This window comes from Ochotona princeps, chromosome 4 (assembly GCF_030435755.1).
Source record: "Ochotona princeps isolate mOchPri1 chromosome 4, mOchPri1.hap1, whole genome shotgun sequence".
Classification (NCBI taxonomy): Eukaryota; Metazoa; Chordata; class Mammalia; order Lagomorpha; family Ochotonidae; genus Ochotona; species Ochotona princeps.
The window spans coordinates 13,547,118-13,574,423 of NC_080835.1; the positions used below are offsets into that span (position 1 = coordinate 13,547,118).

At 38.4% G+C, this 27,306-nt stretch overlaps 3 protein-coding genes across 3 annotated transcripts; all 3 read left to right on the top strand.

The window, feature by feature from the left end:
• The first annotated feature begins 1,412 nt into the window (after nucleotides 1-1,412).
• Nucleotides 1,413-2,387, top strand: LOC131479979 (olfactory receptor 4A15-like). The gene has a single exon (XM_058662265.1). The coding sequence runs from the start codon at nucleotides 1,434-1,436 to the stop codon at nucleotides 2,385-2,387; it is 954 nt and encodes a 317-aa protein (XP_058518248.1). The 5' UTR covers nucleotides 1,413-1,433.
• Nucleotides 2,388-11,426: 9,039 nt separating this feature from the next.
• On the top strand, nucleotides 11,427-12,344 carry LOC131480168 (olfactory receptor 4C46-like). Its single transcript, XM_058663024.1, has one exon. It carries the CDS (start codon nucleotides 11,427-11,429, stop codon nucleotides 12,342-12,344), a length of 918 nt encoding a protein of 305 aa, XP_058519007.1.
• A 5,711-nt stretch (nucleotides 12,345-18,055) lies between these two features.
• LOC131480062 (olfactory receptor 4C3D-like) lies at nucleotides 18,056-18,982 on the top strand. The gene has a single exon (XM_058662452.1). It carries the CDS (start codon nucleotides 18,056-18,058, stop codon nucleotides 18,980-18,982), a length of 927 nt encoding a protein of 308 aa, XP_058518435.1.
• The last annotated feature ends 8,324 nt before the right edge of the window (nucleotides 18,983-27,306 follow it).

A 27,306-nucleotide genomic window follows, 5' to 3' on the forward strand; every position in this document is an offset into this window, starting at 1 on the left:
AATTGTTTCTACGACATGATGATTCTGCTCCAGCAGACTTTCAAGTCCTTATGTTGGATATGGACAGTTGATCGGTGGTTAGTCGTACTCAATGTGAAAAAAAGTGTGAAATGTAGAGCAAACGTCTATACAGTGTTTCCAACAACTTAGTTCACAACTCATTGTGTATTGTGTTTTGTGTGTGTGTGTGTGTTTCACCTTTCACTGTTTGTCATAACTGGGGATAATTTAATGCTTTCAACTTAGCTCAACTGCTCTCTGAAGAGCTTGAAATTCAATGAGGGTAATAAAATTTAATAAGCATTTAACGTCCATTCTTCACTGGCCTGCTTCCTTAACTGCTGTGACTATTTCTTTCCAGGAGCTTATAGTGAAGCAGCCCCAAAAATTAAATATCTGTACAATGTTTTGCTTCATATATCAGTGATCAGTTTCTATGATTTCTATGATTGTATAAATAAAGTGGCTGCCATTAAGTTATTTAATGTCAAACCTTCAGGGAACAAAACGCTGTGTGACGATAGAAAGCTGAATACTAGGAGATTTTCAGGACACTGAGGCAAACACAGGAAAACAGAATTCATTAATTTGATATGGATATGTTCTTAAGAGAAGAACTAAAGAAATATTACATTGATTATCATCATTTAAAATGTATATTTTTGAAGCAATCAATCATCATGTAACACTTGTATATTTTTACACTGTGATGTGGAGTTTCTCTGTCTACATATATGATATTTATATTAATAAAACACACACACGTGATGTGATCAATCAGTGAATGGCCCTTTTTTTTGTTTTTGTTTTGCCTTGCAGTTCCTGTCCTTCAAAATAGAAAGTTATCTTTTACTATTTGGCACGGAATGTAACACTTGTCATGCCAATGTGTTGTGGAATAGCAGATCTTGCTTCTATCTGACTGTGTTTTGTTACCTGATATTCAAGCTCCCCATTTATTCTCCGTATCTGACCCTTCTCTAACAATCACAAATATAATTTAAAAACTGCTACTGCTTTTTCCCTACAAACATTAATATGAATAGGAGTATGTGTGATATTTGTCATATTGTGTCTGGTTTATTTCATTTAATGCAATGATCCATTATTGCTAGAAATCCTGACATTTGCAGCCTGCAGCCTTATCAATGTCTGTAGATCCTTACACAGACCTAGCCAGCCTCTGCTACCTCCCAGCCACAAGAGTGGAGCCTCATCATGTTTGTGGGAACAAGCATTTGTGAAAATGAGTATGGTTCTAAGGAAGGGGCTCCAGTGATTTTCCAGCGTGGGACTCTGTGAGTTCAGCACTGGAAGCATTGCTGAGTAGAACCTCGCAGTTGTGACATGGGGTTTGTGCTCTTCTGCCACTCACTGCTGTTCACTCTGTTGTCAGCCTTTGGTCCCTGACTCCATCCGCTGCTGAAGAATCCATGGGAAACAGGAACAATGTGACTGAGTTTATCCTCCTGGGGCTCACTCAGAGCCCAGAGGGTCAGAAAGTTCTGTTTGTTGTGTTCCTACTCATCTACCTTGTGACAATAATGGGCAATCTGCTCATTCTGGTGACAATCATGGCCAGCCAGTTGCTGGGATCCCCCATGTACTTTTTTCTGGCCTTTTTATCCTTTTTTGATGCTGTCTACTCTACTACCATTGCTCCCAAAATGATTGTGGACATGCTCTATGAGAAAAGAACTATCTCCTTTCAGGCATGTCTGACACAAGTATTTCTCGGTCATTTTTTTGCGGGTGCTGAAGTCATTCTTTTGGTGGCCATGGCCTATGACAGATACGTGGCCATCTGCAAACCTCTTCACTATTTGACCATCATGAACCGACGTGTGTGTGTTCTCTTGCTCTTGGTGGCCTGGATTGGAGGCTTTCTCCACTCATTGGTTCAACTTCTCTTCATTTATCAGCTTCCTTTCTGTGGCCCCGATGTCATTGACAACTTCGTCTGTGATATGTATCCTTTGCTGAAACTTGCCTGTGCTGACACCTATCTCATTGGACTCTCCATGATTGCTAATGGAGGGGCGATTTGCACTGTCACCTTCTTCATTCTCCTGGTTTCCTATGGGGTCATACTGCACTCTCTTAAGAGTCACGGATTGGAAGGCAGGCGCAAAGCTCTTTACACCTGCACATCCCACATCACGGTAGTTGTTCTGTTCTTTGTCCCCTGTATCTTCCTGTATGCCAGGCCCATGTCCAACTTCTCCATCGACAAATGCATAACTGTGGTTTTAACGCTCATAACTCCCATGTTGAACCCTCTCATCTATACTCTGAGGAATGCAGAAATGAAAAATGCCATGAGGAAACTTTGGAGCACAAAAGTAGCTACCTTTGGAAGGGCTCTGTATTTCACTAACAGAACATGACATGCAGTCTTTGGTAGAAATAAGAAAGCCTCACTCTCAGCAATTATGGCTTTATTGTTGTTTGCTTTGGTTATGTATCCTAATATCCTGAAACAGCTGCATAGAATCATATTTACCTAAATGGAACAGGTTATATCTTTTAGGAGCTTTGAGAACTGAGAGTGATTAATACTTTATATATTATATTTTAATATATGAAATTAATTGGTGATAAAGCATTTTTTAATTCTTTTTAAATTTCTTTCTTTAAAAAGTTCTAATTTATCTTGTTTGACGAATTCTTCTATATATATGTGTTCTACAATGTGATATTTTTAAACTAATACAAATTTAAGAATGAATTATTATATTCATATCCACAGTAAATTGTTCACTTTTTCCCAAAAACTTTATTTTATTTATCTGATATACAGAGAGAATGTATTTTTTTATCCACAGATTCATTTTCCAAATGCCCATAACAGCCAACCGCTAGAACTCCATGTTGGTCTCCTATTTGAATTGCAGGGACCAACATACGTGTGGCCATCTTCCAATGGTTTTTCAGGTTCATCATTTTGGAACTGTAGTGGAGGAGAGTGGAGCAGTGAGGACTCCAGCCATGCTTGAATATGTGATGCCAGTGTTGCAGGTGTTGGCTTAGCCTGTTGTGCTACAATAGTGGCTCCAACTGTCTTTGTGTGCGGTTGGTTGGGAAGAATGTAAAATCACTGCCTGTTTTGAATCATGTTCTCCTAGTTTGTCCTGTTTTAGTCATATAAAATGATTTAAAATTCTTAAGATATATTCATAACTGTGGATTATTTTATTAAAAATGGATCTTTTTTAATGCTATATGTTTGTGTTTGATTATCAATTAATATATAGATGATTCTGCATAATTTGAGCATTTTTGGTAAAAAAAAATTGTTTGTATTCTACACTTCTGGGTAAGCTTTCCTGTTGCAATATTTGGAATATGCATATAACCCACTATATTACAGGAGAGCTTCACACAAGCCTATGTTGAAAAAGATCCCTGGGAATTTATAATAGTGGATTTTACTTATGGTTTTTGGCATGATCAATTTGTTTAGTTATTCAAAGTGTATTGAATAGAAAGAAGCCAGTTATGATTTCAGCCATTCTTTGAAGAATGAAACAAGCACTGCTTTATGTCTTTGAATGAGAAAGAGGTTTAACACCAAGATCCAGAGGAAATTTCATTCCTCCTTGGAAATGAAGGAGACAGGAAGGAACTCAGCAAGAATAGGAATTCCCTGCCCCAGCTAAGCTGCACAGATGGGGGAGCTGGGCTCTAAGGAAAGTCCTCCATGTGTACTCAATCATGTCAAGTTGGCTTTCTGTTTAGTGTGTAACTTTATTTTCTACATTAACTTTTTAAAATATTCATTGGGAAGGCAGTGAGATTGAGACAGAGAGAGAGACAGACAGACAAGTACACAGTGGGACACAAAGTGAGCTGCCATCAGCTGCTTCATTCCCAAAATATCCCAAGTGACTGAAACAGACAGAATAAACCCAGGATAAAGTCAGGATCCTGGGTCTCCAGGATGCCCACACGAGTGGCACGGATCTATCTTCCACTGCATTCCCTGGCACATTAGCAGGGAAACCAGATAGGAAGCAGAGAAACCCAGACTCCCAAGAGGGCTCCTGTGGGATGTCTACACCAGAGGTACAGCTTAATCTGCAAAAATGCCAGACTCCATGATTAACTTCTCAGTTCATTTGGGCTTAGACTTTTCAGGAATAATGTGAGATGGAAGTACATTGTTGCTTTCTTATATAAAAGTAACAATACTCCCCTAGTGCATTTATTACAGAGCCACTGAACCCCTCGCTGCGAGAAATCACATTCATGCTTTAAAGAAAAGTCTGTTCATCTATTATGCTACTTTCAATTTTTCTATTTTGTTTAATTAGCCTTATAGTCTAAATCACTCAAAGTTCATTTGGTATTTGAAACAAGTCATCCTAACAATTAGTGGTCTGAAAAAAATATGGGTGTCAATGGCTCAATTGAATATTGCTCTACCTCCAAGCGCCAGGATTCCATATGGATGTTGGTTTGGGGCCTGTTTCACTGCTTTCCCAGGCCATAAACAATGGCCTACATTGGAAGTGGAGGAGCTGAGACTTGAATAATGCACAAATGAGATTCTGCTGTTGCTGTAGGCAAAGACGTAGCCTGTTATGCCGCTATGCTGACCTGTTATTTTTTTTAATTTGAAAGAATTACAGAGAGAAAAATAGACACATAGAGAGAAATATTGCATTTCTTGGCTCACTCCCTAAAATCTGTCATAGCCAGAGATGAATCATCTAAAGTGAGAACCAGGAGCTTCTTTTGGTTCTTCCACCTGAGTACAGGAGCCTAAGGCCTTGGCCTGTCCGTCCCTACTCACTCTACATTGGGTAATAGTAAACCAAGAGTAGTACTGTAATTTGCGTTATAAATATAATATTGATTAACAAATAGAAAATTAATTTCTAAGGAATTTTTGAAGATTTATTTTATTTGATTTTATAAGCAGAATTAATAGAGATAGAAGAGACAGAGGTCTTCCATCCATTGCTCTACTCCGTATGATGGCACACTCAGAACTCAGTCAATCTGAAGCTGGGAGCCAGGAGCTTCTTCAAGGCTCCTTCATGGGTGCAGGAGCCCAAGGACTCGTGCAATTCTGTACTGCTTTCCCAGGCCATTAGAAGGGACTGGATTGGAAGTGGAGAAGCTAGGAGTAGAACCAGGACTCATAAGGTATGCTGGTACCAGAGGCAGAGGACTCAATCCCTAAGCCAGCATGCCAACACCTCATTTTGTTTATTTAGTTGATTGGGCAGAAGCCTTAAACAAATAATACTCCATATTAAATGAAATGGAATTTTCAGAAATTGTAAAAGAAAACAAATAAAAACAAAAATAATAAAACAAACAAGCAAAAACCAGAAATTTGGATATAGAAGCTCTCATGTGCAACCTGCTCATTTATTTCCATATTATTATAGCTCTGAATATCCAAGGGAGGTATGCTCCCTTCATCAACAATTAAGGCATACATTGGTGAACAGAATATCAGTACAATTGAAAACTATGTCAGTGCTATTTTTTCATAAGCTAGAAACAAAAGTGTGATGTTTTCCACTGAAATGCCTGCATGGTTTTATTAGAGATGATAGCATTTAGGGCATACAAAATTAAGAGTTCAAGCATGGAAGATAAGATAACCATGTCACAATGATACTGACAGACTTGAATAAGAATCAAACTCCAAAAGGCTTTTGGTGTTAACAATTTTTCATTGGATCCAAGATGTTCTTCTATGTTCAGACAATGCTGTTACCTGTTATGAACTGAATTGCACTCTCCTCAGCTCATATGTTCAAACCTTAATTCCAATAGAATTATTTGAAGAAGGTTTTTACGGAGGAATTTAAGCTTATAAAGATTAAGAAAGGGAAGTCCCTACCTGGCTGGGATACTCTCTCTAAGGAGGACATCCACCCTCCACCTATGCACACTGAAAGCCCACACTCCAGTGTACACTGGAAGGCCAGGATTCTGGGCACACAGAAAGTCCATACTCCTGTGTACACTGAAGGGCCATGATCCTGCACACATCGTAAATGTGGCTTTCAAGTAAAAATAAATAAATGTTTATTTAAAAGAAAACAGAGATGCCAAATTATTTTTAGAATTTAAAAGGGATTATCTATTATCTCAGGCTCATAAGCACGTGAAAAGGTCCGCAGGAATCAAAAAGAGACTTGAATCGGTGAACAAGGTCATCGCACAGTGATGTGTGTGGAGAGCCTCCGCAAACACACAAGAGGAGCACAAGTCTTCCACCAGAAGCATAGAGGGACTCATGGGGCACCGGTCTCTACAGTCATCGTGGTCTGAATCATTTCACAGCAATATTTGCCCTAGCCTGTCTTTCCAAAGGAACATCGCATAACACAATCAAAGCTATATATATGTAAAGTAAAACCCATAGCCAGTGTCATTCTAAATTGGGAAAGACTGGAAGCTTTTCCACTAAGATCTGGAACTAGACAAGGATGTCCACTTGGACCAGTGCTACTTACTATGGCATTGGAAGTGCTTGCCAGAACTATTAGGCAAGAATAAGAAATTAAGGGAATTCTGATTGGAACTGAAGAATTAAAAGTATTCCTGTCTGCAAGGACATGATTCTTGACAGAAGACAACAAAACAGTCCATCAAGAGACTACTGGAACTTGTTAGAGACTTCAACAAGGTTGCAATGAACATAAATTGATGGCACTAATATGCACAAACAACTCCATGGCTGAGAAAGAAATTATAAGTTCAGCTCCCTTCAAAGAGCTAAGAGGAATCTCAAGTATGTTGGAATTAGCCTAGCCAAAGATGTGGAAACTGTCTATAATGAAAATCACAAAACATAAAAAAGAAAAGAGGTCATTAAAAGTTGTAGAAATCTACCATGTTCCTGGCAGGATCAATATCATCAAAATGTTCATGTTACCAAAAATAATATACAGATTCAAAGCAATCCCAATCAAAATCCCAACAACATTCTTCTCAAAGATAAAACAGAAGATACAAAAGTTCATCTGGAAATACAAGAGACCACGAATAGCCAAAGCTATCCTGAAGAAAGAAAATCAAGCTGGAGGAACCCAAATTCCACTACTGCAGAGCAGTGCTCATCAAAACAGCCTTGTACTGGTATAGAAACAGAGAATATCAATGGAACAGATTAGAAATTCCAAAAGGAATCCTACACAAATACAGCCAATTATTCTTAGAGAAGAGAATTGAAAATAGTCTAGGTCTCTTCAACAAAAGCTGTTAGACACTGGGATAGCAGCTTGCAGAAGTAAGACGCTAGAACCTCACCTGTCACCTTATAGAAAAATCAGCTGTAAATGGATCAAGAACCTATAGGTCTGCACCCAGAAAGCATCAAACTATCAAAAGAAAACATAGGTAGCACTGTCCAAGATATAGGAATGTGGAAGACTTCTTAGAAAAGGTACCAAAAGCACAGGCAGTCAAAGCCCAAATAGACAAATGGGACTACGTCAAGGGGAGAAGCTTCTGTACTGCAAAGGAGATGATCAACAAAATGAAGAAGCAACCAACAGAATGGGAGAGTATGTTTGCACACTACACAACCAGTAGGGGACTAATATCCAGGATTTGCAAAGAGCTCAGAAATTCAATAGCAGCTAAACAAACAATCATGTGAATAAATGGGAAAAGTAAATAACAGACATTTTTCAAAAGAGCAAATTGAAACAGTAAAAAGACATAAAAGTGCCCTGGATAATACAAATGAGAACCATGCTGAAGTGCCACCTAGGGGAGACAAATGTGAACCCTCAAAGAAAAATGGCTTAAAACTTCTACCGTATATTGGCACTTATATTTAGGGAAAGATAACAGCTTATAAAGATAAAAATAAGGTTTTTGTAAAGGCCCTCTGTACATAGAAAGGCTGAGTTGCCCTGATCTTTTCACTGCCCTTTAACAAAAGAACAAAAAACAACTCAATCAGTACTAGGTAAAGGTGATGGTAATCAATGCATGATTGATTATAAGATTTAGTAAAGAATCTATATATATGCCTTTATAAATTTTTCTCATTCATAGGATTTCCTTTTAATCTTGTATTCTTGATATTTTAGGTAATATTAGTTTAGGTTTGGTGAAAATTGATTTTGGATGTAAGTAAACCACCTGTCACTATGTAACCACATGTGCTGCCAACCGTGAGTTCCTGGCTTCAGCTTGGTGACTGCAGGTCTGAATGAATAATGGTTTGCTGAAAATATTTTCTTTGATGTAAAATAATAATAATGTTTATTTAGGACTGTTTTTGTAATCATTCTTTAATAATGAAGTAAAAGTGAAGCAATTGGGTGTTATACAAATCTTGTGATGATTTGTGTATACATAAAGAAGGCAGCTTTCTTGAGTTGTCCATTGTGAGCATCTTGCCATAGTGGTCCATACCTCCTCTTCTTGTCTTCTCGCCAACACACACATCCTTTGCAGGCTCTCAAGTCAGCTGGAGCTGGTCTCAAGCAACTCTCCCTGCTAACTCACTAGTTATGGATCCTGGTTGAGTGAAACAAGCCATTCTAAGACTTAGATTTTCTATTTATGGAAAAGGTACTCATTCTTTAGATTTATTTTTGTAGTCAGTTTGAAAGATGTTTAGTATAATGCATGGTCAATTTATATTTCATTTTAGTAGTGAATTTGGGTTAAGTTAGAAACATGGTTGTGCAGGCATAATAACATGGAAACTGAATTAGTGAAATAAGTAAGTAAATTAGAAATGCTGAGTCTCCTGAGAGTATAAATGGGAAATTCTCAGGGGAATAAGAAAAGTTGTCATACGCCAAACACCTAAGCGTTATTTTTTCCCTTTTGAGTTAGTTTTTTTTCTCTCAATTAATTATAATGTGAAATGATCTTGAAGTCCTGATTGAAAATAATGTGAAGAATGGATAGTGCGAACTATCTGGGGCAGTATTTACAAGGATGTGATATAAGATAGAACACAGTCAAGATCAAGAATCGAGGCCAGCTAGACTACATTATACCTTCAAGTATGTACTTGACTTACTGACTTGTCTGAGAGGGTTTCAGCACAACGGTAAGCATCAACACAAACCATGCTGCTTTTCTGTTTGCATTTTATGTGTAAATTTTACATAATAGCATATATATATATATGTATGTATGTCAAGATTTAGTTATTTTTATATTGGAAAGTGAGACATACAAAGAGGGGGGAAGACAGAGGGAAAGATCTTCTATCCTATGATTCACTTCCCAACTGGCCACAAATTCTGGAACTGAACAGATGCGAAACCAGGAGCCAGGAGCTTCTTCTGGGTTTCGCGTAAGGATGCAGGGTTCTAAGGCTTTGGGCTGTCCTCAACTGATTTTCCCAGACCACAAGCAGGGACTGGATGGAAAGAATGGTGCCCATATGGGATCCTGGCCCTTGCAAGGTGAAGACGTTAGCCACTAAGCTCCTGCAACTAGACCAACGTTATGTTTAACAAAATTAATAATATATAGTGATGTATCTACATTAGGCTGGTAAGCTTGGGTGAATTGTCCAATTAATATCTGAAGACAAGAAGAAATACCTTACATAAACATTAAAATGATTATACATAAATTTTATGCTAAATAAATATGAGGTGAAACTTTCATTTTAGCAAATTGTAGCTTTTTGTGAACTAGAGGATTCAGTGCTCAGTAAGATTGTCTTGGCTTTCCCACAAATATGATTATGTCAGATTAATAATGTCATGATTCTCAGTTGATGATGTGGGTTCTGATATTATATATAAAGGCATTTATATTCATATATGCCTTGTTAAGCTGTGATATGCTTTGAGAATCGCAGGAAATAATTGGAGCCTCAGTCCCTCAAAATTATTTCCTACATCAAGTGTCTATGTTGCACTTATAATTTTAAAAACTAGATCATTAGAAGAGAAAGAGTGAACAGATAGAGAATGGTGTTTATGGCAGAGAGTTTCATGAGCAGTGATAAATAATTAGGCTTAAAAATATAACTGAATTGCAACCCATAGAAGTTAATGAATTTCTTCAGCATTAACAAGTTCTTCAAATGTATTAATACACTGAGTAATATAGGAAACAATTCTAAGTACATATGTTTATGGCAAAATTATCACGTGAGACAAACATGTTCTGAAATTTATAGTGTCAAAATTAACCAATATTCTGATGCAGATTTTGTGTGTGTGTGTGTGTGTTACATTAAGTAGATTTTTAGTCAACTTGATAAAGGAAGAAAATTGTTCACGTTGGTTGGTTTAAAAAAAACTATATAGGTAAAAGATTGATAATGAAATAACACACATAGTAAGAAAAAGTGGGTATTTTTTTTAACAGGTACATATTTTATGAATCTTTAACCTTTTCTCTTTCAGTAATTCTTGTATCCAAAATAAACCTGCAAAGTCACCTTGAAAGATGCAAATAACGTAACATCACCAATCAAGGAATGGCTAAGTTGTTGGGAATCTAATAAGGTGTGGCAAAATCCCAGAGCTACTTGTTGGTCAGACCATGGAGGACACCACCCAGGGTGGAGAATAATGAAGGTGGATCTGAAGGGGTGAACGAATAGATATAGTTTACTTCCCAAAGGTTCATTCTGGTTTTTAATATGTAAGATTGTGCACATTTATGTGGAGTCAATTGGAAACAAGAGAAAATAAGCCAACGGATTTCACACTTACTTTTATGAGTCAAATATTGAATTACTTGGTGTGGGTAAAGAGACGAATAAGCTGAGATACAGCCTTGCTTTTCATAGAAGACAAGGTGAGTAAGACTTTATCTGTGTGTTATTACTGAAAACAACTAGAATTAATGGCTGTAAAGTTTTATATTTAAGAAAGAGGAATCGGTTTATTAGTAATTGCAAAGGAATAGAATTTATGCCACGATGAGAACCCTATGAATAATGGTCTACAGCAAGGACCTACTGCTAGTTGTCACAGCTATTTTATAGGGCATTTTGACATTGTTATCAGAACCCACCTTAGGAGCTCCTTGGGGCAGGGAGTTAATCATCAATTATGCTTAACAGCAGCATCTCTTATTGTAGTGACAACTGGGGGCTAAGCAGCTCCACGTCTGACCTAGCTGCTTGTCAATATGCTTGGGAAAGGAACAGATGATGGTTCAAGTGCATGAGCTGTGGTGGTCACTTGCAGAATGAAACAAGAAGTGGACGACTCTCCTCTGCTGCTACTTCTCTCTGAAACCCTCCCTATCAAACAAAGATTAAATAAATCTTAAAAAAAACAAAAAGGTTTCATTTATTCTGGTATATCATGAAGAGGAAATTGTTTTAATTATTTAAATGTTATTGATTTACCTAATACATAGTGCTCCTCACCTTGCTATTACATCACTGTGTTTTACAGGTTAACTCACCACTTCTTCCTTGGACTTCCCTCATCAACATCATAATAAATGGGAACAGGATGAATGTGACTGAATTCATCCTACTGGGACTGACACAGAATCCTCAGATGCAAACAATTCTATTTGTGCTGTTACTGATTACCTATTTTGTTACTGTCTCAGGAAACCTGCTCATTGTTGTCACCATAATCTGCAGCCAGACTTTGGACTCGCCAATGTATTTCTTCCTGGCTTTCTTATCTTTGATAGATGCATGCTATTCTTCTACCATAGTCCCTAAAATGTTGGCTCATCTTCTCTCAGAAACAAAAACAATCTCATTCAATGGCTGCATGGTACAGCTCTTTCTTGAACATTTCTTAGGTGCTTCAGAAATTGTCCTCCTCGTAGTCATGGCCTATGACCGCTATGTGGCCATCTGTAGACCCCTGCACTATGTGACTGTGATGAACCGGCGTGTGTGCTGCCTCCTGGTGGCTCTTTGCTGGGCAGTGGGGTTTCTCCATTCTTTTGGGCAAATTCTGGTTACCTTCTGGCTTCCATTCTGTGGCCCCAACATCATGGATCACTTCATGTGTGACATTTTCCCCTTGATACAACTTGCCTGCACTGACACGTTCCTCCTTGGTCTCTTGGTTGCTGCCAACGGTGGGGTGATCCCCGTGATCACCTTTGCCATGTTGCTGATATCCTACGTGGTTATCCTGAGCTCCTTAAGGACTCACAGCAGGGCCGGCAGGAAGAAGGCCCTCTCCACCTGCAGCTCCCACATCACAGTCGTCGTCCTGTTCTTTGTGCCCTGCATTTTTATGTATCTGCGACCAGTAGCCACCTTTCCTATGGATAAAGCCATCGCAGTATTTTACACACTCATCACTCCCATGTTAAATCCTGTCATCTACACAGTAAGAAATGCAGAGGTAAAAAATGCCATTAAGATGATATTAAACAGGAATGCAAATTCCAATTACAAATGATCTAAAGGAAGAGGTATTCCTATCATCATATTTAAAATTTGCTCATACTGTTTCTTAATAAATTCATATGTAGGATAAAATTAAACTTATAAGTTAAAATAGTAGATGCACAACAATGAACAATAAAAGAGCTATAACAACAGTGTACAGTGAAAACAGTTTCTGCTTTGGCGTCTTGATTAAAGAGTTACATGAATGTGAGAATGGAGACACTGTGTGAGTTGATTGGATACCATACACAACTCCTGAGCAAAGGGCAGACTGTGTGTGCTCTGTGGACACCAGCAACAAAAGGATGCCTCATGTCGCAGGCAGGATGGAGTGGGACAGCATGAGATCTTAGCACATTCCTCAGAAAAGCATGTAATTCAAAATTTATTAATTGCTTATTTCTGGACTGCTTTATTAATGCTTTTGGGTGAGAGGGGGAATACTGCAGACCTCCCCTGCACCTCTCACATGATTGTCACAGCACTTCTGCAAGAAGCTGTTATGATTATTCCCGTTATGTGGATGAAGGAGGATGAAGCTTAAGCAAGGTACATAACTGTCCCCAGTGTCAGAGTCCAAGTTGCCTTCATCTGTACCTAAATCCACTGTTCTTGTTAATATTTCTACAGGTATAAACACTAAGGCAGCGTTTATTTCAAACTCCCTTTTGTTTGTTAACCTCTGGGGAGTTCCCTGCCAGAAGGGCCCTGAAACCTCTGATGGGGTTAGGGCGCTATGTTCACCAGCAGAAAGAACCACCAGAGACAGTCTGATGCAGCATGCCCTTTATTGTACAGCAAGCATATGCTGAGAAAGGGGAGGCAGAGGACGTCTCCTGACAGTCCTCCCACCCAACAGTGGCTCTGTGGTTGGCTAGAAGGCATGTCTGTATCTCTGGACCTTGGAATCACGTGGTAGGTCATGGACAACATACATGACTGGCAGGAATGCCCCAGGTGGCAGGTTAACCATGCGTCACATTTGACTTCTCAGAGTTGCTTATCAAGGAAATCCCAGCACAGGTCATCCAACGACAGAGAAGAGAAGCACCAGTCTCACCTGTATGACCAGGGAACAAACCAGGTTGAGGTCTCAGGTAGCCAACACCATTTTCAGGGGTTCCCTGGGGAACACGGTGTGCCTTGTCCTATGACATCCCACATGGGCCAAGCAGGCAGCAATCCAAGAGTGATCTCTCAAAATAACCAACTGTGTACTCTTCCGTTCTAATTGTAGAATGGCGTGATGTGCCTGTGCCTGTGAGCAGCTGATGCTCAGAAAGCTGTGTGACCAACGAGAGTGTAGCACAATGTAGATTGTGATTTACAGGGATGACCCTTCCCATAGTCTCTACACACACACACACACACACACACACGATCCAATATTTAGAAGTCTAAGCTTGTTGTTCTGTTGTTTCTGTGCCTTTTCCCACTCAATGTTTGGCTCTTTTTTTGTGAGACAGACATTATTCTGTCTCCAGGAATTCATGGACAACCCTCACTGACATCGACCTAACTCTAATCATGTCCTTTGTCCATTTTATGTTACTCTAGGATCTGGGCAGCTCAACTAGGAAAGTGGAGAACTCCCAAAGAACATTCTTTATCATTCTGGCTGTTTAAGTGGTGGCTGAAGATTAGTTAGCAGGTCACGCTGAAGGGACTTTAATTAGCATGCTTGGCATTCTCATTTCCTACTCTGGTATCAGATGGTCAGAGTTGAAAGACAATTTAAAGACATTTCCAAAGATGGTGCTTCAGTACAGTCGATGCCCATATCTGGCTCTTGGTCAGTTTCAGTGTTTTATTTAAACCTTCACTCCTACCAGCACAGATACCATGATAGCACAATGTTCATGTGAGCCGTAAAACATACCTCTGTGCCATGACCTCGGCTTTCTTAGACTGTTGTTCCACATGCTAGAGTGATCATATCCTCTGAAGTCAGTTCAGAGTTAGGACCTATTTCTAATCTAAAAACACATGCGAACTAGTGCATATGGTTCTATGTAGAGATTTTTCTGACTTTTTTCAGTCAGTTGAAAATAATTTCAGACATTGATGCAGGCTTCTTTGAGTGCTTTTAGTAGAGAGTCACAGAATGTCTCATGATTGGTGTGAGCAGACAGTGTTGTGACACAGAGTATTAAACACTGCTCTAAGAATGTAAGGTTAGCGAAGCATCTGCCCCATGGAATACTACTCAGACATTAAAAATAACGGAATTTAACCATTTGCAGCAAATGGTCTCAAATAGAGACTATTATGCTCAGTGAAAGTTAATCCCCCAAAAGACCAATATCATATGTTCTCTGTGATCCAAGCAATCTTCATGCAAAATAGGCCTTTCAGTGCCGTTTTTGCTGCAACACACAGATTTTGATAGTCTTGTTTTTATTTTCATTTCTTCAAAATAGTTTCTTATTATTTTCACCAACACTTAGGTGATATAGTAACATATTTTTCAAGAAGATTTTTTATTCGTTTTTTCACTGATACATTGGTCATTCAGTAGCATGCTAGTTAAATCCATGATACTGCAAAATTTTTAACTCTATTCCTGTTGTTGATTTTGTTCTATGCCTTTTCCTTTAGGGACATGTATAGTAACTCTGTAACGGAGACTGTCATATCCAGATTATGAAGATGCAATGCAGCATGCATCTCTACTTCCACATCAAAGAAGGATTCCCAATGAAACTGGTAAATATAGCTTTAAGACAGAATGCTGGGATATCATTGACTGTATCTGCAATGTCAGAATACACTTAACTATCAGGATGATGACTTAATGACTGCTTATGACAGACTAGAGTATTGTAATAATGTTGGGGAAACCAGTCGGGGTTAGGAGGGAATTTGGGGAGAAAGTAAGGGAAATCCCAAAGCCTATGAAATTGCATCGTAAAATAAAAAATAAAATAAAATAAACTGACATGAGAATAATAATAATATAAGATTTGGGCTTGGGTTCCTCTCTTGTATTAACACAAAATATTGTGCTTTGTTGATTCAGTTTGTTATGGTAATAATGATGCCCATCTCTCTTTTCACAGTGATATTGTTATGGTAAATTTACATGACTGGAATAAATACACTATATAGCTTTGGGTCTCAATCAGGAATATAATTGCTTTCAGCATGCTCATATTACTCTAACTCCAATGTTGGCATAATAAACAACCACTTTAAAGAAGCACTGAATCTTCCTTATTTTAAGTACTAAATGCATCCTGGTGTGAGGTACTGGTATTATAATGAACTCACAACCCTCACTTCAAGTAATCTGGAAACACTATTTGAAGATTATGATAGTTATGAAGAATAAACTTCAAAATAAGGAAATATCATAATGAAAAGTTTAAATGTCAGATAGTATCAGGTATTTAATTATAAAATGACTAATATCCAGACTCCATACTAGGTCCATTTGTTATTCCATATACAAAATCGTTAGCGATGAACTGTGTTAACTGTCATGGTTTGTTTCTCGGAATCAGTGTGTGTCATCATATGGACTTAGAAACATCTTAGTAAATAAGGAGGAATGGCTGCGAAAGTTTTCTTCCAATGCACAGTTCAGAAAGGTGAGATAATTGGATCTTGGGCAAGATACACTAATAGTAATGAAATACCCTTGAGATCCAATTAGCTCTAGCTAAGAAAGTTCACAGAATGTTCTTGCCAACAGGGTATGTGGAATCCCTTTGAAAGGCTCAAGAGAAAGGCATTACCCAAAGACAGCATTTATACGTCAACAGTTACTCCAGCTGAGCCTTTGACATGTCAGATCTTACAGCTTCCTGTCTTTCTTGGTGAAACAACCGCTGCCTCAAGGCCGGTGCATGACTGTGTCAGACAAACGAATAGGTGAGATGATCTTAAGGAAGTAAAATAACTTTAGAATCATGTTAGTCTTAAAATAATTGTATAATCACCCTAATTCTCCCCAAATGGAAGCTTAAATATTCTGCAGCACATCAGACATCAAGAAAAAAATAAACTTTTAAAACATTCTGGAATACTTTTAATACCAATAGGAATATATGGCAGTAATAGTTTTTAGTAACTGTATAAATAAGAAGTTTCTTGGGGTATGATGCAAATTTTTGAAAATATCTCTGTTAATACGCATGTATTGCCTCATGGAATGTGCCGTATTTAGCCTACTCAGTTCTCTCAGGTTGGACATTCCATGTTATGTAAAGAATTTTACACTTTTAGAGATTGTAGTGAATGTGTTCTATGCATTGATTTTCCTTTTGTTAAAATGTTTTCCATTCAGTTTATTCAGGGAGGATTAGTGTGACATCAGAGAGAAAGGAGATTTAGTGATGGCTGTTGCTTCCTACATCTGAATTACTTTTGTAGTCAGGTCTCAGTCTTACCTATGGGTAGCACATTCTTCTCTGATCGTTTTGACAGACAGTCTCAGAATAAGGAACAGGTAAATTGCACTTGTTGTTTCACATGTGTGTAAACATTTCTTCTTGAGAAAATAAAAGTTAAAGAAGATACAGTGACTGGGTCCTATGGTATATTCATTTTCTAATTTTGGAGGAAATTCTACACTGTCTTCTAATATGATTGTGCTGGTTTACATTGCCAGCAACAACATTTCAGAGTATCTTCCCCCTACATGCTTGCTGTTTATTTCTGTTTAATTCGTACTGCTCTGATTGTTTGATGATGACCATTCTAACGAGTGAGGTCACATCTTCTTGGGGTTTTAATTTGCATCTCCCCAAAGCTCTTGATCTTGAGCATTCTTCCATGTGTCCATGTCCATTTCTATTTCAACCTTTGAAAAACACCTGCTCATGTCCTTTGTCTGTTTCCTAACGGGATTGTTTGTTTGATGTTGACTAACTTGAACTTCTTATGTATCCTGGGTAATGATCTGCAGAATTTGTAAATATTTTCTGCGCTTCTACTGGATGTCTTTGCGCTTTGTTAAGTGTTTCCTTTGCTGTCCAGAAGCTTCTTATCTGGAAATCACAACCTTCCACTGGTTCACTCCTGAAATATTGTGAATGTGCCCATTGACTGGGGACTGCAGCCAACAGCGTAGAACACAACTCAGGTCTCCCACATGCAGGGGCAAAAGCTCATTATTGAAGCCATAACCCTTACATGTGAGAGGATGCCTTAATGAAAGCTGGAGCCAAAGCCAAAGCCGAGAATCCAATCTATGGTGAGATATGGATTTAGCTCAACCTCGGCTCACCAAGACATGTATTTTCAAAATTTTAACACATGGAGGCAAGTACATGTAAAAGGTTTTGGTAGGTTTCCATAAACTGAAAAAAAAACTACCCAAGAATTCTTTAACTCCAGTGTATTGAATTTTTAATTGTATTAGGTGAAAACAAACAGTTTGTGCATGTTATGTGCAGCATAAATTTGAAGGATAAGCAACAAACAACTGCCATTACATTTTTCTTGAGGTTAATTTGTCTAATAACATGCTGTTCCACAGAGGAGAGTATTATTTTCATACTACTCAATGAAATAAACAATCAATGATTAAACTGGAAAGCATAATTGTTTCAAAAGTTTGCTTCACGTAAAGCACATAGGGATAAGAACATACTCCACAGACACAGGGACTACTCTCTCTCCGTAGTATGAAATGCACAGCATCATTTCTGGATGATTAATTAGGTGTCTTTCTCTTTGTGCAGGTAATTTAGATCCTAGCGAGGTGTCACTGTGTGAATGGATCACCTGGCGGCTCCCCATAATGTGACCGAATTTATTCTCTTGGGGCTCACACAGAATCCACGCTTGCAGAAGATCCTCTTCCTGGTGTTTCTGTTCATTTTCCTCTTTACCCTGCTGGCGAATCTGCTCATCGTCCTCACCATCGCCCTGAGTCCCACCCTTTCAGCTCCCATGTACTTTTTTCTCACTTACTTGTCCTTCATCGATGCCTCCTACACCTCGGTCACCACCCCCAAAATGATCATCGACCTGCTCTACCAGAGAAGAACTATCTCTCTGGGGGGCTGCCTGACTCAGCTGTTTGTGGAGCACTTGCTAGGGGGTTCCGAGATCATCCTTCTCATCGTCATGGCCTATGACCGCTATGTGGCCATCTGCAAGCCCTTGCACTACACGACCATCATGCGGCAGGGGCTCTGCCGCCTCCTGGTGCTCATAGCCTGGATTGGAGGCATCCTGCATGCCACTCTGCAGATTTTTTTCATGGTCAACCTGCCCTTTTGTGGTCCCAATGTCATCGACCACTTTATGTGCGATCTCTTCCCTTTGTTGAAGCTCGCCTGTGGAGACACATACAGGCTTGGGATGGTGGTGGCAACCAATAGCGGAGCCATGTGCCTGCTCATCCTGTCCATGCTGCTCCTCTCTTACGTGGTCATCCTGCACTCTCTGAAGTCCCTTGGGTCCGAAGGACTGCGCAAAGCCCTCTCCACGTGTGGCTCGCACGTGACCGTCGTCGTGCTCTTTTTTGTGCCTTGCATATTCACCTACATGCGTCCCGTGACCACCTACCCTGTGGACAAGTTGGTCACTGTGTTCTTCGCAATCCTCACCCCGATGCTAAATCCTATCATTTACACAGTAAGAAATACAGAGGTGAAGAATGCCATGAGGAATTTGGTGAAGCGAAGAGGGACTTAATCCACTCACAATGCCGAGAAAGTGATGACAGGTATTAGCGGAGAGGAATATATCTGTGGTCAAATGTGCAAGAGATTACATTTTACAGATGACTGACAAAAATCAAGCTTGCAAATAAACTTGTAGAAGGTGGGCTATGTGCTTTGGGTGCCTTTTAATATACTTAGCTGTGGCTTTAAAGATCCTATGCACACATTCTGGATATGAAGTAGAACAGCTATGAATCCACTGTTTGATGACTCCTGCATTTCTTCTCCATTCTGTTGCCTACATGGGACTAATTTTTTTACACTTTTGTAGTTTGAAGACATCTGGATTTTCCATAGAGTCTTGATCTCTGAAAAACATTTCTTTTGCATTTTTGCTAGGCTTGTATTACAATAAGAAGTTAGAGAATTCTTAGATGCACACATGGACAGTGATCTGCTGAAATGGAAACGCACTGCTGTGACTTGCCTCTCCCTAATTCTTCCTCCCTCCCTTCTCTTCTTCCTCCTCTTCTCTCCTGCCACACCTGTTCTGTGTTCTTTTCCTTTGAGACTCTATTTTTTGTGAGATGCTCATAAAGAAAGAGGCAAATTATTACCTATTTCTAAATGTTTTTGACACACAAAATAAGCTAGAAAAGTTAAGATCTTTCTTAGTTTGTTCTTCTTTGCTTAAATAGCCTCATGGCTCACAATTTTTCTCAATACAAACATATCAGCTTTCTTTCTTTTTCTTCCTAAGTTTTGGGGAGGCACTTGAAGGAATAGAATTATCAGGAGGAAAAAATGAAAACTAATATATCCTTCCAAAGCTATTGTTTGCAGAAAGTGTCATGTTGACATTTTGAATCGGTTCATATATATCAGCCATTCAATTCATTGAAGTGATGGGATCTATGTTCCTAACTCATCATTTAAATGTTACAATTCACATTTTATGAAGAATCAACTTGAGCCTATGAGAGCATTATCAGTCCCTTTGTCTCAGGAAATACAACCAAAAGTCCCAGGTGCAAAATTCAAACCCAGGTCTTCTGAACCTCAGTTCTGCTTTCTTCTAACAGGCCGTTGTGGTGATGTGTCTATACGCCTGTCACTGAGAAGTGTCCAGCTGGTATCAGTGAGTCCACTTTGTTCTTCACCAAAGGGGAGTAGGGTTTGTTGTCACCCTTCCTCACATGTATTTCAGCACTCTCTGAGCACATGGAAACCTCCTAGACATAGAGTAGTACTTAACACTGAGATGATTAAATCTTGTTTGACTATAATGCCCCAATTCATTTTACTTCTTGGAAGTGTCTCCTTCAACTTTATTGGCCATTTGTGACTGATTATAATTTTTTCGGTGAGATGGGTGGGTGGGTATCTCTGTGTCCCTGTTTATTCCTGAATGTCTCAAATTCACAAACACAAAATATTCCCCAAAGCCTAGTCCCATGAAGATGATTAAAATCAGAAACAAACTGATTACCAATGATCAGGCTTTGTGTTGCTGGTGTAGATTAAACATTCTCAGAGAATCTAGACTGCATGATTTTGGAACATGTTTTATTGAGACCATAAGAGGAGAGCACACTGCATTTAAGGCCAATGATGACACAGTATATTAAGCTCTTTACTGACTTTTACTCTCTCAATACAATAACCGATATCACTAGGGTCTGTACGCAGCTTTACACAACTAAAGTAGAGATTAGACTCAATGCGGTTAAGCAAAATGCTGCTTTTAGAGTCTGCGTCTTTTACTCTAGTTCCTAGTATTCCTTGCTACCATGATTAACAAATACCAAACACAGACTGATTGTGGACCACATTACAAAGATTTTTGTGTGACTGTGGTGTGAATGGCAGTATTGCAAATGGTGGCTTAGATTGCTGCACCACAATTCCACTCCTAGGTCTCAGCCTAAAAGATCATTCTATTTTCCCTATTCTCAAAATAGGTGCCACTCAATTCATACAAGTATAGTAGATGTGATATCTTTCCTCCTAAGTGTGTAAGAAAGCCTCATTGGTACCTGTGATGTGTTGTAGTGAACAAAGCTGCAACCTGAAAGATTGACATCACCTAGTGGGAGCAGTTTCAGTCCTGCCTGCCCTACTTCTATTCCAACTGCTTGAAAAGGTGCCTGGAAGAGCTGCAAAGAACAGATCCAAGTGCTTGGGCTCCTGTCCCAAGCAAGAGAATGGGAAGAATCTCCTGGCTTTGGCCCAGCCATGCCCATGGCGTGCATTTACGGTGTGAGCCAGCATCTGGTCCTAATTCTGTAACTCTACTTTCCAAAGAAATAAACCTTTAAAAAATGGCTTATTAGAAAATCCCAACTGGAGATCATTATACTCAGTGAAATAAGCTAATCTCAAAAGGACAAATATCATATGTGCTCTTTGATATACGGCAACTATCAGGAAAAAATACAAGATCAATAAGTGTATAGGTAAACGTGTCTAAGCACATGTTCATCCAGAGGAGCTGTATCAGGAAATAAATTTCCTTTCAAGAAGTGAGGATACATTGTGTTATGTGTCTCTACTCCCAAATCAAAGATGGATTCCCAATGAAATATTAAGTATATCTTGACAATAGGATGCTGGACTTTCTACTATGATTTATAGTTGTGTCATGATACACTCAAATCCATGAATGATGGATTTGTGACTGTTGCTGAAGGACTATACTATTTAATATTAGAGAAACCAGCGAGGGGAGGGAACATGGGGAGGGCAGACGGGGAAATCCCTATTATGAAAAGAAAAATCAAACCTGTGTCTATGTCACTGTCTTTTCTTTAAGGCTCAAATATGCATGAGTGTGTAAGTGGGTAGTGATTGTACTTGGGGTATTAGAAACTCAGAGACAGGTCTGTTAGGAACCAAAACATCTGAAAAGTCTCCACAGAGAGATGATTATTGACAAAACATCATTTGCGGACCACTGCCCTAACCCATGTGTAAGTGACTGGATAAGGCTTGGAATGAATTTGGTGTGTTAGTGCAGACACAGGAAATGCAGTTAGCTATGACCTGTGAGGTTCATACTCGGTAAAACCGAGGCCCTTCCTCCCGGGGACACTTCCTAGGGAAGCAATCAATGATGTTCATGAGCAAGGTGTAGTGTGTGATGGACCTTAATGAAGGATGCTAATATCATAACATACAAACAGTGGAAAAAGAAACCAGATAATAGCTTTAAGCACCTTTAAAGTAGAAAGCGTGTTATTATTGCTAGACAAATTACTACAGAATGAAGAAGAATTTAATATTTATTTATGGTTGAAGGATGCATTTTTCAGATCCTTAGTGATGAAAAGTATGTTGCAGCTCAGTGTGGCACAGTTTCAGTAATAGTATGGATAGATGAAGAGATGATCAGAGTGAATGACAGAACACTTGGGCCCTAACAATTTCATCAGTTTCAACGGAAATATAGGTCATTGTGTTGCTATGTTGTTTTTAACAGTTAGAATCCACATGATTGAATGCAGTAGTTCTTGGATGATTTTGATTTCACGGAGTTTTTGAAATCTAATTCAGTGGCTAGGCATGTACACAGCATAGCTTCAGAAATACTATACACAGAAAATAAAGTCATCATCCCTTGGCATCCCCAGGAGGAGATAAAAATCAACTTAAAAAAATCTAAGACCATGAACAGACAGAACCCAGTATGGAGTGAGTGATCTGGTTTTGCTTGCCTGGATCTTCTGCTTGGCCTGGCTCCAGTGGAGTTCTGCCCCTGGGAAACACTTGATCACCACGGGAGTGGATCGGAGTTCATTGGTACAGTGATTGGTACCTCAGCCAGTAGGGACACAGCTGCACAGGGATGCAGTTGGAATGATACAAGTCGGCACAGTGTGAAATTCTGGGCTACTCCTCTTTTCACCTGAGCTCATTACCCAAAGGAGAGGAATGCTGGCAATGACATTTGTTACAAAATATGGACTTGGGAATGTTATAAGCTTACAACGAATGACATTTTAAAGAAATTAGTTGGATGCTTTTTTTGAGACAACTTCATTGTTTACATGAAATTTTAGTTCTTCTTGCAGCCACAGCGGTTGTTTCTTAGTGAAGTCTTTGGATACTTAGAATCACTGTGTTAAATCTTTCAAGTTAACAAGAACTCTAGTCCTGACAAATCAATGCCCCACTGAATGGCTGGATAACTTGCGTCTGGTGTAGATCCTGATTTATTTTGAAGTACTAACACATCATAATTTCCAAATCTTCTGAAGAAGAAAGTTTATGTGAGGGCATCATGAATGAGAGCAAATTTTTGTCCTCACAAATGTGAATCTGCGACATGTACTTACACAGTCTCCACCTTCCACTTGTTCTGACCAACAGGTAATGCGGTTCTTGGAGGTACAGAGATGACACCAGGCAAAGCTTTAGAAGTGACCTTAGAATTTTATTCAAGCATTATGTATGCTCCTATTTGAGGTGTTACTTTGAAGTTGTTGAAATCATTGAGTCACTGAGCCCTCCGCGATGGCCAAGCAGCTAAAGTTCTTGCTTGAACGTGCTGGTATCCCATATGGGCACCGGTTCTAATCCTGGCAGTTCTGCTTCCCATCCAGCTCCCTGCTTGGCCTGGGAAAGCAGTCAAGGATGGCCCAAAGCCTTGGGATCCTGCACCCATGTGGGAGACCCGGAAGAGCTCCTGGCTTCTGGCTTTGGTTTGGCACAGCACCAAACGTTGCTGTCACTTGGGAAACGAATCATCAGACAGAAGATCTTCCTCTTTCTCTCTCCTCCTCTCTGTATGTCTGACTTTGCAATAAAGATAAATAAATCTTAAAATAAAAAAGAAATTGAGTCACTTAAACACAGTCAATATTACATTATACTGAACCTCTGTTTATCTGCATAATACACAAATTGAAGTGTCACATTGGAAAAGCTTGGGCTCTCGATATTTTCTTGATTTGCTTTAATTCCTGCTGGCAAGTAATTGAAATTAACATTGCAAAGAGGAGAGATGATGATGATTCAACACTATGCTGATTGTCCACAGGATTTCAAATTCTCCAGTTTGGTTAACCTTGCCAAAGCAAAGAAACAATAATGAAAAAGATTGTACATGATATCCTTATGCTGGGATTGGTAGGTGCTCTCATGTCTGGAGGTATGTACTGTCCCTGACAATGCCTGGCTAAGTGGTTCATTGCCATGGTTCTTGGATGATTTTTAACTTCATGGAATTAATTATATTTAATAAAGTACCCAATTGTGCAAATAATACAGCCTTAGAACATCTGTGGAAAGAGAGTAAAGTAGCCATACTTTCGCATCCCTATAAGGAGATAAAGCCATGATGAATATTTAGGAACATGAAGATAGTAAATTATTAGTGATATAAACTTATTACAAGTGCATGTTACAAGTGACAACTTTGAAGGAAGTGATAAATGCCATGAGGAAATTATGGAACAGATGCATGGCATGTTCTGAGTAGGAATAATAGTTAATTTAAGAAAATAACATTAAAAGTAAATAGGTCAAAGCTATTTGACATGCACTTTGTGTGATACTAACTGCACGTAGCAGGCAGGATACATTAACAGAAAAAAAATTAGCATGGCTTTTTATTTATTTATTTATTATTTTTAATTCATTAATTACATTGTATTATGTAACACAATTTCATAGGTACTTGTTATTGAAACTATTTCCTGTATAATACAACTTTCTTTTGGGCAACTCATCCCAGTTGCTCTGAAGAGAGTCAAACAGGACTCAGGGTTGGTGGGTACCAGGGCATCAACTGACCCTCAGCTGCAGGTGTTTCTGTATCACATGACTTGATCTTTTAAGGTGGCTGCATCACCATCTGCTAGAGATGCTGATGACTCCTTGAAATGTTGAGAGGTAAAACATCTTGGTCCACCCTTCTCTGGACTTTTGAATTCCTGTTGTGTCTGGTGACTGTGCTTTTCCCATCTGTCATGGGAGAGGAAAAGGGAACATATGGCAGATGAGCAATGCCCCTTTCTTATGTGAATACGACCAAGGGAACTGCACCAAAGCAGGAGAAGCGATAGGAATTGTCTCCCTAGGAGAATTAATAGCAAGGAGCACTAGAGAATCAAAAGTAGAATTTAAAAGATATATGCTAATTAACCTGTGATTTGAATTTCTTAGATATTTCATACTTGAAAGTTCTGTTTGAATAATGATCAGTAAAGAGTTCAAATTTAGCTGGCTCAGTTTTGCTGTTCATGTATCTCTGTTACTTTAGTGTCAGTTTGTCAAGTGGATTCTGGAAAAAAAACTGCAAGAAAGTCTGACAATTTCTCCTGTCACATAAATACTATTGGCAATCCTATCATTTATGGTGAATAAAATGGTAAATGTTGTTTTACTATTTGTTAAATCTTTTGTGCCATGCCAAGTGTAGAAGACTATGTATGAGGTTTCTTTTTCCTTAACAAAGATATGCAGAAGACAGAAACAAAATAAGATGGTAGTCTCAAAGGGCTGGAAGAAAGGTACTGGTGAGATGTTAGTCAAAGGAAGTAGAATTTCAGTTAGTAGTTAAAATGTATGATTTATGAGTGTTATCAATGAAAAGTATAATCATGTGAAATAATAACACATGTAAATTAACTCAGTTTTTGCAGTACATCATATATATACCTGTTGCAATAAAGCCTCGTAAATATATACAAATTTATGTCACTTTAAAAAGCAAGCTTAAAACACATTAAAAAGCAAGCTAATAAAAATTCCCATCAATCTCATTAAATTATAATATAGAGAAAAAGACACAAATGGACAAGACTTTGTGATACACACAAACAATAAAGAGTTTACATAGAGGATTCCTATGCAATTTCAAGAAATTAATAATATTGGGAAATACTGTGCAAAAAAAACCTGTTGTAACCACCACACTTCTGGGAATATATCAAAAGAAATCTGCATATTAGAAAGTGATCTGTAATCATATATTTACAGCAGCACAATCAACAATAGCAAAGACATGGAAACAAGCCAGATGCACATCAAAAGAGGACTGGATAAAGAAACAGCAGTACATCTGCTCCATGGAATACAACTCAGCCATTAAAAAGAGCGACATTGTACCATATGCTACAAATGGTCCCAAAGAGACTATTCTGGTCAGTGAAACAAGGCAATCCCCAGAGGACGAACAGTATATGTTGTCTCTGATACAATGCAGACTTCATGCAAAATATGCGATCAACAATTCTTTCAATACTATTTTGCTCCTTCTAAGGCTGCTTAATATTTTTGTTCTTTAATTTCATTCATTCAAAAAAAGTTTTTGTTTTTCTTATTTCCTCACTGACTCATAGGTCACACAATAGCATTACTTACTTCAGGAAGGCATTTGATTTTGTTTTTCATTTTTTGAGCAACACATCAATAGCATGTGCTCTAACTTCATGGTATTGTAATGTTTCGGTTTTCCTCTATTGTTGATTTTATTTATGGGTTTTTATTTAAACGGATTATTAGTAACTATGTAATAGAGACTATTACATCCAGCTGTGAAGATACGATGTAGTTTACGTCTCTACTTCCAAATCAAAGATGGATCCCAAGGTAATTGTTAACTGTATCTTGACAATAGGATGCTGGACTCTGCCATTGTCCATGCCTACAACGTCATTATACACTTAAGTATCAAAATTATTTACTTCTGACTGTGTGGGAAGGATTATACTATTGTAATAATATGGGGAAAATCAGTGGGGGAATAGGGTTTTAGGAAGGAGGAAGGGAAAATCCGAAGTCTATGGAATAATAAAATAAATTTACTCTGTGATCGGGAACTTGAACCTGTCTCTATCATCAGCAACATCCCATCAAATACAAATATTCGCTAAGAGTGTCTTACCAACCATGGGTTTATCTGTTACCAAATTCATGAACTGGAATATCCAGGCATTGAAGTATTCTTAAACAAAAAGCACAGATTATCTACATAATGTTACTGCAATGACAGACTAATGAATCTATACTTTTAAAATCATGATTTTGGCTCCAGAATAATTTTTTATAACAGTAAAATTCCTTTTTCAATTTATTTGGGTGATACTACAGAAAAAAACAAAACTTCCAGACTGCATTTCACTACACATTAAAAAAAAAAAATGAGTTATAATGTATGGTTAGCTGCTTCTAACAGGAAAAGCACCTTGTGTCTTTTATTTGGTCTCTAGAATTTACCCAGGTCATTAATTCTCCTATCAAAAGTTCATTGATTATACCAAGAGTTTTTATACAGTACCCATTAAATTGATTACTTTACACATTTTTTCATTTACTACCTCTTTGTTGCTTTAGAATTAATAACAAACAAAT

Bases quoted from the DNA above. Each gene is read 5' to 3' on its own strand.
- LOC131479979 (XM_058662265.1), top strand. From the start codon at position 1,434: ATGGGAAACAGGAACAATGTGACTGAGTTTATCCTCCTGGGGCTCACT.
- LOC131480168 (XM_058663024.1), top strand. From the start codon at position 11,427: ATGAATGTGACTGAATTCATCCTACTGGGACTGACACAGAATCCTCAG.
- LOC131480062 (XM_058662452.1), top strand. From the start codon at position 18,056: ATGGATCACCTGGCGGCTCCCCATAATGTGACCGAATTTATTCTCTTG.